This window comes from Aythya fuligula, chromosome 16 (assembly GCF_009819795.1).
Source record: "Aythya fuligula isolate bAytFul2 chromosome 16, bAytFul2.pri, whole genome shotgun sequence".
NCBI classification, from domain to species: Eukaryota; Metazoa; Chordata; class Aves; order Anseriformes; family Anatidae; genus Aythya; species Aythya fuligula.
Window position 1 is genome coordinate 4064206 of NC_045574.1, and position 12507 is coordinate 4076712.

Sequence of the window (12507 nt, forward strand, 5' to 3'; positions counted from 1 at the left end):
TTTTTTTTTTTAAAGCGTTTAGAGGAAAATATATTTTCTCTTTGCTAACAGGGGCTAGCTTTGGCTGAGACCAGAAAGAATTGATGCAGGATGTTAAGGCCAAAGAACCCAAGCGCATCAGGAAGCACTTCTGTGCTGCCTGGGTAACAGAGCACCGGCAGAGGTTGCCCTGAGAAGTTGTGGGGTCTCCTCCTTGGAGATCTGCACAAGCTGCTTGGTGTGGGCCCTGGACATCCCTCTACAGGTGTCCCTGCTTGGGCAGTTGGGTGGACCAGATGAACCCCAGAGGTCCCTTCCAACCTCAACTGTCTGTGGTTCTATGATCTTTAGATACCTGTAATCATAGGGAAAAAAAAACAACAGTTTATTTGGCCAACTATAAATCTGGTCAATTCTAGTAGATAAAAACTTAAATTTTTCAGCTACTCTCAGTTTCTTTTGTTAAAAATAAATATTTTGGTAGTCAATTGTTTGGCTATTCACGTTATTAGCTGTTAGTTCAACAGGAGGATTTTGCTATGCATTTGCAGTTTTGCAGGGAGTATAAGAGGTTACAATTCCATCTATGTAGTGATAGAGATTTCTAAAATATTTATATCAAAAAGGAATGCTTTATGTTTTTATACATCTGAATTTTAAGATTGTGCATGCAAGGAAACTATTTTTGCGTTCTTTTATTCTTTCTCATAACATCACATCTTTGCAATTGGCATAAATTTTAGAGTTGAATTTGCAGAGCAGTTTAATTTGCTTCTAACATCCTTTGTGGTTTATTTGAAATGCTAATAATTTGTTTGCTATTAACCTGGACCCCTTTCACTTATCTCATATTGTACACCCCAAATCTTGCTTGAATATCTTGCTCATCTGTATGTATCTTTTGGTCCTGTTCTTTGCAGGTCTGTGAAGAAAGGTATGTAACTTGAGTGGAGTCGTTACACAGCACTCACAAACTTGCTATTTCACTATACATGCTATATACTTGTTGTGCCTGACAAGCTGTTTATTCCCTTCCCATCTCTGAGTTTGTCTCCTTGACTTAAAAAATATTTGAATGTGAGTTAGTGTTTCTGGGCAGCTGTAGGCAAGTGTGTGTTTCTTACTTATTTCTTTACTTTCTTTTGCCTGCACCAACCTATGGGGTGGTGGAGAAACAAAGAAGTGGAGAAGGAATGAGAGTGGAACTCACAGATAGGTGAAAGCTTGTTTTGCCTCCCTGTCTTTAAAACAGACAGTAGCCATGGAGAGATGACCCAGCCAACCCTGACTATCCAGACCCACCCGTACCGGAGCTGCGAGCCGGTGGAAATGTCCTACCCCCGGGGGCAGTTCCAGCCAGCCATCCGAGTGGCCGACTTGCTGCAGCACATCACCCAGATGAAGCGAGGACAGGGCTATGGATTTAAAGAGGAGTATGAGGTGAGAGGAACCTTCACTCACGTGAATAAGTAGAAGAGTGGCAGTCCTAAGGGACAGATGCTTGGGAGGGGAGGATAACCATTGTGAAAAGCATCTTTGCCTTGATTCACTCACCCTCTTAATCCTTTCCTTCCTCCATCTTATTTCTGTTTATAAGGCTAGGATTTTACAGCACTAGCAATCTTTGGTGGCTCTCTGGTCCAGAGGAAATGTGTTTAATACAGTGGTAAGAGAATTACATTGTGTTCGTGTGCACTCTCTCCATTAAAGAGTGGATAGTAAATATTTAATAGTTGCTGAACTCCGTGAAGGATTTGGAGTCCCATAGTCCTTAATTTATTGATGTGCTTTAGTTGACGATAGGGCAAAGCAGGGTTTATGAAAAGGAAGGGTTTTTGCTTTTTTTTTTTGGAGACCCAAATACTCTGTAGCAATTGATCAAGTTAAATCACAGCTTAATGACCTGCACGCAGAACTGTAAAGGCAAAGGCAGCAGCCTTGTGCAGCTTAAATGAAGATGGAGTTTTCCAGAATGCTCAAACCTCTGGCTCAGAATATGTTCAGCAGACCTACTCTTGCAACTCTGTGTGAAGAGAGGGGCAAGGAGTAAGCTGAAAATATGAAAGCAGCCCTTCCACCCTGCGGTCAAATAGCTGGAGTGACCAGGAATTTAATCCAAATGCCAGGAAGAAGTGTGGCACTGGGGAGGAGTTGGAAGACAAATATACATTTAGAGGAGAGAGAACAGAAGAGGGAAATAGCATCAAACATATGTGAGACTTTGCTGTAGCAAGCGATAATTATAATGAATGTAGTAAGCTTGTGGGAAGGCAATAAGTAATTAATATGCATAGTGGCATTAAAACTACTTAAAAATAACATAACAGCTGTGAAAAATAAGTTACTTAATGAAAACAGCTCACTTTTCCACCCTGCAAGTAGGAGTCCATGGGGTTTATATCATTGATGCTGGGGTTTGCTGTAATTGAGAGGCAATCTTTTTCTGGTTGTCACCAGGGAGTATTTTTTTAATCAGACAGCATCAAAGACTGTCATAACAAATGTTGCTGGTAACTGTATGTTAACCAGGGCTATTCACTCATGCCCCACAATCAGGGACACTAATTGAAGTATCGATACAAAGAGCTTGGTTTAATATGGAAAAAGGGTATTAATTCTCTAAGGAGATTTACTTAGCCCCCCTTGGCCTCCAGTTCCATGAGTAGTATCCAAAGCTGAATTCAGCTCAATTACAGATGCCCTAAGATCTAGTTCTTGATGTTCAAGAAGAAAACAGGTGCTGGCATATATGTAATTTTCTGGCACTGGCATTGGTAATTATCAAAATAACACATTAGCATGAAAAATGTCAATGCAACTTTCAGCTCCACAAGTTCTGCGTTTCCCAGAAAGTGCTATCTACATACGTATATAATGATGATGACATTATATACATTTGCATAATTCCTTTCTTTACAAGAAATAGCCTGGAGAATGCCACAAGCTCTCAAATCACTTTTGCTGTTCTACCCTTCAATCAGAGGCAATTGCCCTAAGTGGCAGTCCTTTTAGGTGGTGGAATTTGGATTTCAGAGCATGGGCTGCAGGTAGCACTTTGGCTCCAAGCAGCTTTCAGCCACCACCAGCAATACTGCAAATTGCAGGGAGGATGTTGAGGAGTGTTGTAAATCCTGGAAGGTAGGAAGGGTGGATTTAAGTTGGCTGAAATCTTGAGAAATGTAAAGCTGGAAAGCCTGTTTTGCAAAACATTTTGCAAAATGGTTGATAAAAGCTTAAAAAGAAAAGACCTGAAATTTTATTTTTGTGTCTCTTAAAATCTGTTTTCATACACTAATATTAGTGTCATCTGTCTGTATGTTTTTTCTTCTAAGACGCTGATTTTCTGTTTACTTTGCAGATTGATAGCATAAATGAGAGCCTACTTAGTGACATGTTAGCAAACAATTTTACTCTCATGAAAAATCACTTTGAACAGAATGTATCAGTCATACATGACAATCTCTTATCTCTGTACATTCCCATTTCCACTGAGAAACCAGGGAATTGCATTCAAGATTTGTTTTGTACCCCTTCAACTGCAGAGCACTAGAGCACAGGTAATGTGTTTTACTGGGGGCATCATGGAAAATTTTTCGTGTGCCTGCATCTTACATCTAACTCCACACCAGGATGTGGTTGCGTAAGTGGTGTCACTGCTTCTGTGAACTGGCTGATAACTGTGTGTGTGAACACGGGAACCTGTCAGCACTTGCAGCATGTGCATTATTTGGGGTCAGCCTGCTGCACCTGAGGCCAGAGTGACTGCTGTTTGTTTTAGCAATCAAATGTGTGCACCTCAAGAGAAAAATATATCACTGACACTGGAAGTAGACAGCACTGTTTGGGATTAGGCACGGCCATAAACATTTACACGGGACTTGTTTAACTGTCACCTGTTCCTTTTTCAGAACATATCAGCCCTGATTTGTTGTGAGCTGCTAGACTGGTCCCATAGCCATACTGCGAGCACCAATTACTGGCTGCAGAGATAATAAGCTTAAGTATCCAAACTCATTTTCAAAAATGATTTAGGATGCCACTAACGTACATTTCTCTTGCTGCATTACTGAGACTGTTAGTTATTTTGGATTTTGTGGCTCCTTCCTCAGGAATCTTGCTACTGCCAGGCTTCAGTGCATTGAAGTCACCTCTGGATTTTAACCTGCTCATTTCTGACTGGCTACACAGCCTTTATCTGGTCAAAAGAGTAGGTCCGGGAGCTCAGGCTATGATATGACATTACAAAATGTTTGGCAGTAGGGTTGTCACTATATATGCCGTCCTTGGATTGTGTTGGCTTAATGCTTTTTATGTCCTTGCTCTGTACCAGACTGGGGAGCTGAACTGGCTGAAATATTTCTCTTCAGGGCTTTTTGGGGTATTTTTTTTTTCTCTTTTTTAGCCAAAGCAGTTTCTCATCCTGGGTCACAGCAGAGTCATTGGAAGAGTTTTGCCACCAGTGTTGAGAAGCTGGAGGCTGCAGTAAGATGCTCAGGACTTTGTGGCGAGCTGTGAGATGAGCAGCAAGGCTTTTAATTGATAGTGTTGCCTTTGGCAAGAATACAACAGCATTGGGGCGCATCAGAGCAAATGAATGATTCAGGTTTTCCTACTTAAATGAAAAACAAACTGCAAATTAGCTAAATGCATCCATTGGAAACGTATATTGGCTTGCACTAAGTCTCAATTGAATGTGAACTCTTTGGTTATGTTTGGGCCATGGTGCTTGGAAATTTTAATCAAGATAAAGAGACTTGTAGAGATATGGCCCTGCAATTTCAGATAAAAATTAGATCATTTTAGTTTTAAAAGCTTCATTATAGGATAAATTCCACTACTGGGATGATATTTCAGCATGAATTTTTACAAACTTCTCTAGAAGAAGAAAAGAAAGAAAAGCTTAAAAATTAAATTCAGATTTTTAACACCGGAATTTTACAGCTAGCAAATTGAACAAAGAAGCATTTGGAGTGTTTCGTGTAGAAGCATCACACATGGGTCAAATACTGATAGCCAAGAGATCTATCTGTCCTGGTTTGCTATTAACAATACTGCAGAAAGAAACAGAAATATTCCTTTTTGAGATCATGGAAATAAGTATTGTACAAACCTAAACTCAAGAAAAAAAAAAAAAAAAAAAAAACAACATTAGGAATGCTTCTCTTTTTCTGGATGCAACTTATATTAATTATAATTGATACTTTTGCCTTTGTATTTCTAATGCAGTTTTAATTCTCAGTTTTTAGTGGTATCACAACAAAATTGCCAATGCTGTACCACCTGGATATGTGCAGTTACTCCGATCTGTTTTATAGAAGCAGGGGTATGGGTGCACTCTGCAAAGGCAGTTTGTGTTCCTCACCAGCCAGATCCCCCCCTTTCATTTCTTCAGGGAGGGGTAGTTTCATAAAACGCAGAGAATTCTCTGGTTTCGAGTGAGATGAAAAATCCCATGTTCTGAAATCTTTGGAGACTATCTCAGGCAAATATAAAAACATGAATTTCAATGGAGACTTTCATGTTCAAATCACCTGAAAGGACAAGGTTAGCTTAGAAGGGATTTATTGGACCTAAACATATTTTATTTGGCCAAGACAGCCTACCCCCCCATGGACGTGATGAGGGAGACATTTACTTATTTATTTTCCCTTTTCAGATGGCTGTGATTACGTGTTTAATGACTGTTGCCATTCTCTGGTCAATCTGCTGTGATTTGATATTAGTAGAAAAATAAGGCACCTTTTTCCTTAGTCTTTGAAGATGAAAATGAACCTTCCTCACCTCTTTTCTTTTACTCAGGGATTTTTTTTTTTTTCATTGTGTGTAGGTTTTTGTGGGTTTTGTTTTGCTTTTTGTTTGGGTTTGTTGTTTTTTTGTGCTCAGGAGATGAGCTGCTATTTGGAAACAGCTGTCTGTAAAGGAAATATATGTGTGATCAAAGCCCTCACCAATTACAGTTATTACTCTTTCTCCTGGGCTTTTGAATAGGAACTCTCTGTCCCTGTCTTTTGTCAGCAAGGCTCGTGGCAGTGCTGCACTGCCTGACATTTTCTGTCCTGGAACCCCTTTGGGGGAAATTCACAACGATCTGGTCTGCCAGGGGGTTGCTCATATTAAGTTTAATTGCAAGGCCGGTGTTGTAGATCCTAATAATTGTGTCTCTCTGCTATTGCATTCAGGCACCATAATAGACCTGGATCACTTGTGAAGATGAATATAAATTCATTTTCCAGTACAGCTGTGTCAAACTACCTGCTGCTAGCTAAGGCAGATATGATTCCCCAATGAGAGCAGTCTAAAAACTCCGCAATTCCCCAGGGACCATAAATAATGCAATTTGTAACGTTGCTGTTGTTTTTAGTAATATCGGCTCGTGTTAGGGAGTAGATCTTGAAGGAGGCAGATCTATGGAGAAAACTCAGTGGAAGCCGTTCTTTTCCCACCTGTGTGTTCAGCACAAATGATGGCTGGGCTGGGTGCAGCTGCTGCCAATTGTCTGCAGCTCGTTGGTGGCTTTCTGTTCGCGTTGTGGTGCCAGCCGTGCCCAGCCGGCCGGTGCCGCTGCGGTTCCAGCCGAGCACTGCTGTGACAGCTGCTTTCAGCTGCTGCTGCTGGCATCCCCGGTGGTCCTGAGACACGGAGAGAGGTCGTCCTGCTTGTGGGTGGATAGTCCAGGCCATCTTCCAAGGAAGGCAGGATCGTCCTCCAGCCAGACCCCGGCACAGCTGCCGTTTTCCTGGCTCTGCCTCTCCAATCCTTCCTGGGCTTGTGTCAAGGGGAAAGTGGCTCGTTCGCTTGTGTTCAGAATAGCTGCAGGACCAAGCTGTGTGGTAAAGCAGCGCTGTCTGCTGCTGGTTTCCTTAACCCATCCTTTCTCAAGCAAAAGGGCAAATTTGGGGAAAGTGATGATTTATTTCCATAGTTTCTGTGTTTTACCTCCTTTTGCCTCCTGTCTTTAGACATAATCTAAAACCCTGAAACCCTGAGCTTTTTTTTTTTTTTTTTTTTCCTCAGAGAAAACCAGCTAGTGATTTGTATTACATCACCCCATCGCTAACATAGAAATAGTTTAAACCACTGTACATGCTCAACTGAGAGCCTGAGCCCCGTGTTCCTGCCATCTGGGTTTTCTTAGCAGTGTACATATGTGAAATCTCCACAAACCCTGTTCTACGGGAGAAATGAGGTTAACCTGTGTCTGTGCAGCCAGAAACAAATTCTCCTGATCCTTTTAGATCTGAACTTGCAGGAGGAAAATGATTCTCAGCTAGCAAAAGCCAAGAGATGCAAATGGTCTGCACCAAGCTCTGCTTTTTGCGATAGTAGATGTGCCCTTTCCTCGAGAACAGCTGTTTGCTTAGTTGACTACTGAATTATGCAGTGCCTTTATTTTTGCCCTCGTCTGTCATCTTAATCCACCTGAAGGCATTGGCCAGATTTTTATAAACACTCCACTATTGTTTATTTCGCAGGCACTACCCGAGGGGCAGACGGCATCCTGGGACACAGCCAAGGAAGATGAAAACCGCAATAAGAACAGATACGGAAACATAATCTCCTGTAGGTGTTAATGCACATTGCACTGAGCTTTCTCTATGGTTTTATAAGCATCTTGTGGAAGCAGGGTGTGCGTGAGAACCTCGCTAAAAGCTGGTTTACATTGCTGAGCATTCAGTAGTTCAATTGGATTGTTACATGCTATGTTTATTTCTAGGATTTTTTTTTTTTTTGGTTTATGGTTTTTTATTGGTCTATGTAAACTCAATGCATGATTTTACCCTTTTTAATACTTGTAAAATCTACCTTACTTTGTATTTGATGTCTGTAATTTAAGGACTAAATCCGTTTGTCAGATTTTCACAGTGGATGATGATACCCATTTTCTATGGATTTTTATTACTAAACCCAGATCTTTCAGTGCCACAAGTGGGAGTGAAAAAGGAGACGTGGATATGTCAGGTTTTTAGATATGAAGGATATAGATAGATACCAGGTTTTCTCCTTCTTTGTGGTCAGTAACCAGTGGAGCAGTTGCTACTTATCTACATGTATACCTGGTTTGATGACTAGTACAAGCTTAGCTTCTGCTCCAGAATCACAGTAAGGCAGTTGAAAATGCACTGAAAGCTTCTTAATTTTACTTCTTTCAGTAACCAATTAGTGTTACTAATTGTGGTTAACCAATAGTGGTGTTATAGGGATATTAACACTTGCAGAACTACAGGGCATGGAAGACTCCTGAGGTCAGTTTTAGTCTCCAAGTCAGGACTAGCTCCACCTCTGTCATTTTTATCAGATCTTTGTGACACCTTTTCCTAAAGATCTCCAAATTTAAGCTTTCCAAAAACTCTCCAGGCAGCTTACCCCAGTGTTTCATTATTTGCTGTAATGACTGGGACATATGAAAAGAGGTGTGATAATTCATTCTTTTTAAGGGTTGCTGAGCAGCATCAAATTGGAGAAGCCAGGCCTGAGACCATCAGAACAAGAAACAGGGATATAAATGGTTATGCCATAGATTTATGTGACTGGATAATTCTGTGGAACACTACAAAAGCAAAATTAAGTCACATGGAGTGACATATTTAGTAGTATGTTTTTTCTCAGGTTAAATGCATACTTCTTATAGGACAAACAGACCTTACTAAAGAAGTGGGAAACAAACAACAAAAAAAAAACTTTGTCACAAATCTCTCTCACATACCTTAAGTTTCATCTCATTCTTATAAGACTTGAAAGAAGTGATTCATGTAACAGTTTTGGGGTAATGGCATAGAACAGACCAGGAACCCTATGGCAAAGGTGAAGTCTGGAAATGAAGATCAGAAGTTTGTGAGCCCTGATCTGATCCCATTTCTGCTTGCTGCCTTTCTGCCTTGGTTGTGAGCAGGTCACCAGTTCCCATAATTTTTTGTTTCTCCGTGTGGAAAATAGAAGTGGTACCACTAGAATATTACAGATAGTGTGGAAATCATTCCCCTTATCTTCAGGTGCCAAAAAAGCACAGCCTTGCTGTAAGCTTCCCGTGTTGCTAGTGGGAGATACCTCCAGACAGAGGTTCAATTTGCATGTCTAGACAATTAGCTTAGATCAAATTATTCTGAGAGATGAATCATCCAGCTTTAACAACTGCACATTTGTTTGAAGGTGGAAGTGCCATAGTATGATATAAGGAAAGAAACATGAAAGACTTTGTGCCTCTGCGGGATTTTGAGGAAGCGGTTGACATAATGTCAAAGTGCAGGTGAAAAGAGGCAAGACTATGCAAGAGCCACCATTGAATTTATGCTGAAGGTAGTCACAAAGAAAACACTGAACTCCAAGTGAAACGTGAGAAGAAATTAAGGAAGCAAAATCAAGGAAGATAAATGGGTTATTATCTAAAGGAAAGGTGTTCACGAAGATTAATTGTTGTCTGACAAAGAATGATGTTAGCTTTTTGCTATAAATATGAATACAGTAGGAATATAGATAAGAGGTGATGCGCTTGAATAAGGAAATGCAAAATGTAATCAAAGCTAAGAAAGAAGTATCTGCATGGTACAAAACAGAAGGGTGCAGGTTTGAGGGCTTGTTGTTGGGGAAAAAAATCAGATGGAGGTTGAGAGGATGGAGAGGCATAGTAAGGAAAGCAAAGGTCATGAAAGAGAGCAGGGGTGCAGAAGGGTTGAAGGTAAACAACAAGGCTGGGATGGTTTCCTTCACTTCAAATAAATATGAAATAAAGACTTTGAGAAGGAGACAATAACTTACAAAAGATGGCACAGAGAATTTAGTAGCATGCCATTAAGAGCGATGAAGTAAAATGGATTGAGGTATCTGCTTCTCTTTGAAGGTGCTGGGGAGAAAGAAGAGAGGATGCCCAAGGAAGGGGCATAACGTTCATCAGATGTTCTGTAAAACCAGTGTGAAATTATCATTGATGTCTTTGGCTAAGCCTTGAGCTAGACCATACTGGTGGGTAACATTGGACAACTTCCCTGAGTAAAGGCAGTGACAGGATCCAGAATAGAGAATTGACAGAAGAGCTGAAAATAGCAGGAGAGCAGTTCCCTCTGGGCGGATCATGAAAATGAATTGTGCTTGGTGGGTACAGACTGTGCAAATGCCTGAGCAGAGGAGAGGAGGCGGAAAACAATTACACTCTTAACTGCTTTGTTGTGCTAGAGCTGCAATTGGTGGTAAAACCCAGAGTACGCACTGATTGCTCTTACTGGTGCGTTTGGTAAAATGTTGCAGATGTCAATTAACATTATTTGTTTAACCACAGTTGCCATGTCATTAGTCCTGAAACAACACAGTCCATGCTTTCTGGGGACTGAATTGAATAGTCAGGTTTTGATCTAACTTCTGTAACTGCTTCAGAGGCTTCTGTTAAAATGTGGGTTTATAAGCTCTAGCAACAAGTAGCATTGCTCAGTGATTCACAGCAGATTAGATCTTGTCTTTCTGGCCTCCTGGGTAGTAGTACACTTACAGGACCATTTTACTCAGCTTACCACTTGCCCAGTGGTATTTCCCTGTATTAACACTATGCCTCTGTGAAAACCTAGATCAGCCCCAACATCTGCTCTTCTTAGAGTTGCAAACCAAAACTGGAGGTGTATCAGTTCACTGGGAGGAGATGCGGGAGAACCCTCAGCTTTTCCATTCTTTAAACCCAGACTTTTTGGCATGATTTTAGAAAAAAGAGAAAGCCGGAGAATGGATTTGGTGTCTGTATGACCACAGAGATCCATTGCTGATGGTGAAAAGATGGTTTCTCTTTGCTAACTGTAATTTCATGGATCCACCATGCTTTAGGGAGCTGCTCTACTTGAAGTTTTTGATATGTCAACAGGTTCTATGATCTATGCACTGGTGCTTTAGTTGTAAAAACTGGTGAGTTTGTCTTTGCAGACCAGCTTAGGGAGCAAGGGCAGGTAGTAGATGCATTTATGTACTGAATCTACATTATTTAAATTTGCTTTAGAGCAATTTTAATTGATATTGAGGTTTTCAAAGTGCATCAGCAGGTGATCTTTAGGGAAGAGGTGTTGTACTTGCGAGTTGAGTTCTATTACATAGAAAAGAAAACATCCAAAAGCTATATGAGATCTTTATTTCTATTCTATTGCTCCTCATTCCCAAATTTAGAGTGAAAACACTCAGGTGAGAGCTGAGAAAACAGAGACGTAGGGTTGTGTTTAACTTACAGGACAGCACCGTATTTCCCTTTTGTTTTATCCCTTTTCTGAGCAGATTATTACGGGAGGAGCTTAGCACTCATGGGGATGCTCGTACCACTGCTTCTTTAGACAATTCTTCCATCTGCAGTGGAGCTCCACCGTCTTCCCACTTAGGCGATGATTTTAACATTTTGTGACGGTCCATTAAAAACTATGGAGTTGGTGACAAAAGACAGTAGAGAAAACGGCTTCATTTTGTTTGTGCTCTGACTGCTGTATGCTTTGGGCTTGAAGACTGCAAATTAACCCAGATTTTGTGGTGTAACTGACAGACACTAGAGAAGGATTAACAGAGCTCCCAGCTGAAACACAGGTAGAGTGGACTTCTTGTCCACGAACAAGGATAATGCATAAAAAACAATAGCAACAAATGTCAGTTTTGGAATTAGAATGTAAATCTCTTATCTTCCAAGCATTTTTATCTCATGGTTTCTTCTGTAGTGCCTAAGCTCTTGCTTGTCTGTGCAGTGTCCATGGTATGTGATCCTGGGAGCGTGGCAGGTTTCACACCTTGCTGTTATCCTTTTCCCAAGGCACAGTGTGGGATGGCTGGGGATGGGATTGGAGGACTGTGTTGATTCATTGCAAAAGATGTCTGCATTTCTCCATCAACTATGTGGGGAACCATGACAGACAATTTAGACTAGCTGCATAATATTTAGATGGCGAAAGTTGCATGAGATTAATCCAGTGCTGGTGTCAAAATGGTATGTGGAAAAATTGCAATGATATTTCAAATGATCACTAATGGGAATTTTGACAGAAGTTTCAGACGATAACGTCTTTGTACTAAAATGGGAGCACAATGCTTTTCAGTGAAATTCTTGTCATTTTTGAAATCTGTTTTAAGACCAATTTTCAGTCAAAGTGCTCTTCATACAAATTCAGAGTTCTGCTAACTTGCATACCAACTATAGCCAACAGGGAGAAACAAAATCAAATATACATCTGTAAATATACTTCCATTTTTTGCAGCCTTGAATATTACAGACATACAATTTGTCTTGTTACTCTCTTTTGTTAAAGTTTCTCATGATGCATTTGTATCACATGGTGATTTTATGACATCTGATGAGTGTACAGAAATGTTGAGTGACACCTTTCATTTCAGTATGCGTAAATATGTTGTCTCTATGGCTGGTGTTGTCCAGTGGAAAAGATGTGGAATCAGGAATATGTTCTAGCCATTGGAAGTAGATATAAAGATAATTACTATTCTTTTAAAAGCCCTTTAAAGTCTGTAAATTAAAAGACTGAGTAGAAGATAATTAATATTGCTGTTAATAGTATAGTAAGTTGC

General features: G+C 40.5%; 1 protein-coding gene across 9 annotated transcripts in view; it reads left to right on the forward strand.

The window, feature by feature from the left end:
* Positions 1-12507, forward strand: part of PTPRT (protein tyrosine phosphatase receptor type T) — a 446868-nt gene that overhangs the window by 406159 nt on the left and 28202 nt on the right. For all 9 annotated transcript variants that reach the window (XM_032198172.1, XM_032198173.1, XM_032198174.1 and 6 more), the window contains 2 exons: positions 1232-1419; positions 7452-7539. In XM_032198172.1, coding sequence (XP_032054063.1) covers positions 1232-1419; positions 7452-7539 — 276 coding nt within the window. The remainder of the gene's footprint in view (positions 1-1231; positions 1420-7451; positions 7540-12507) is intronic.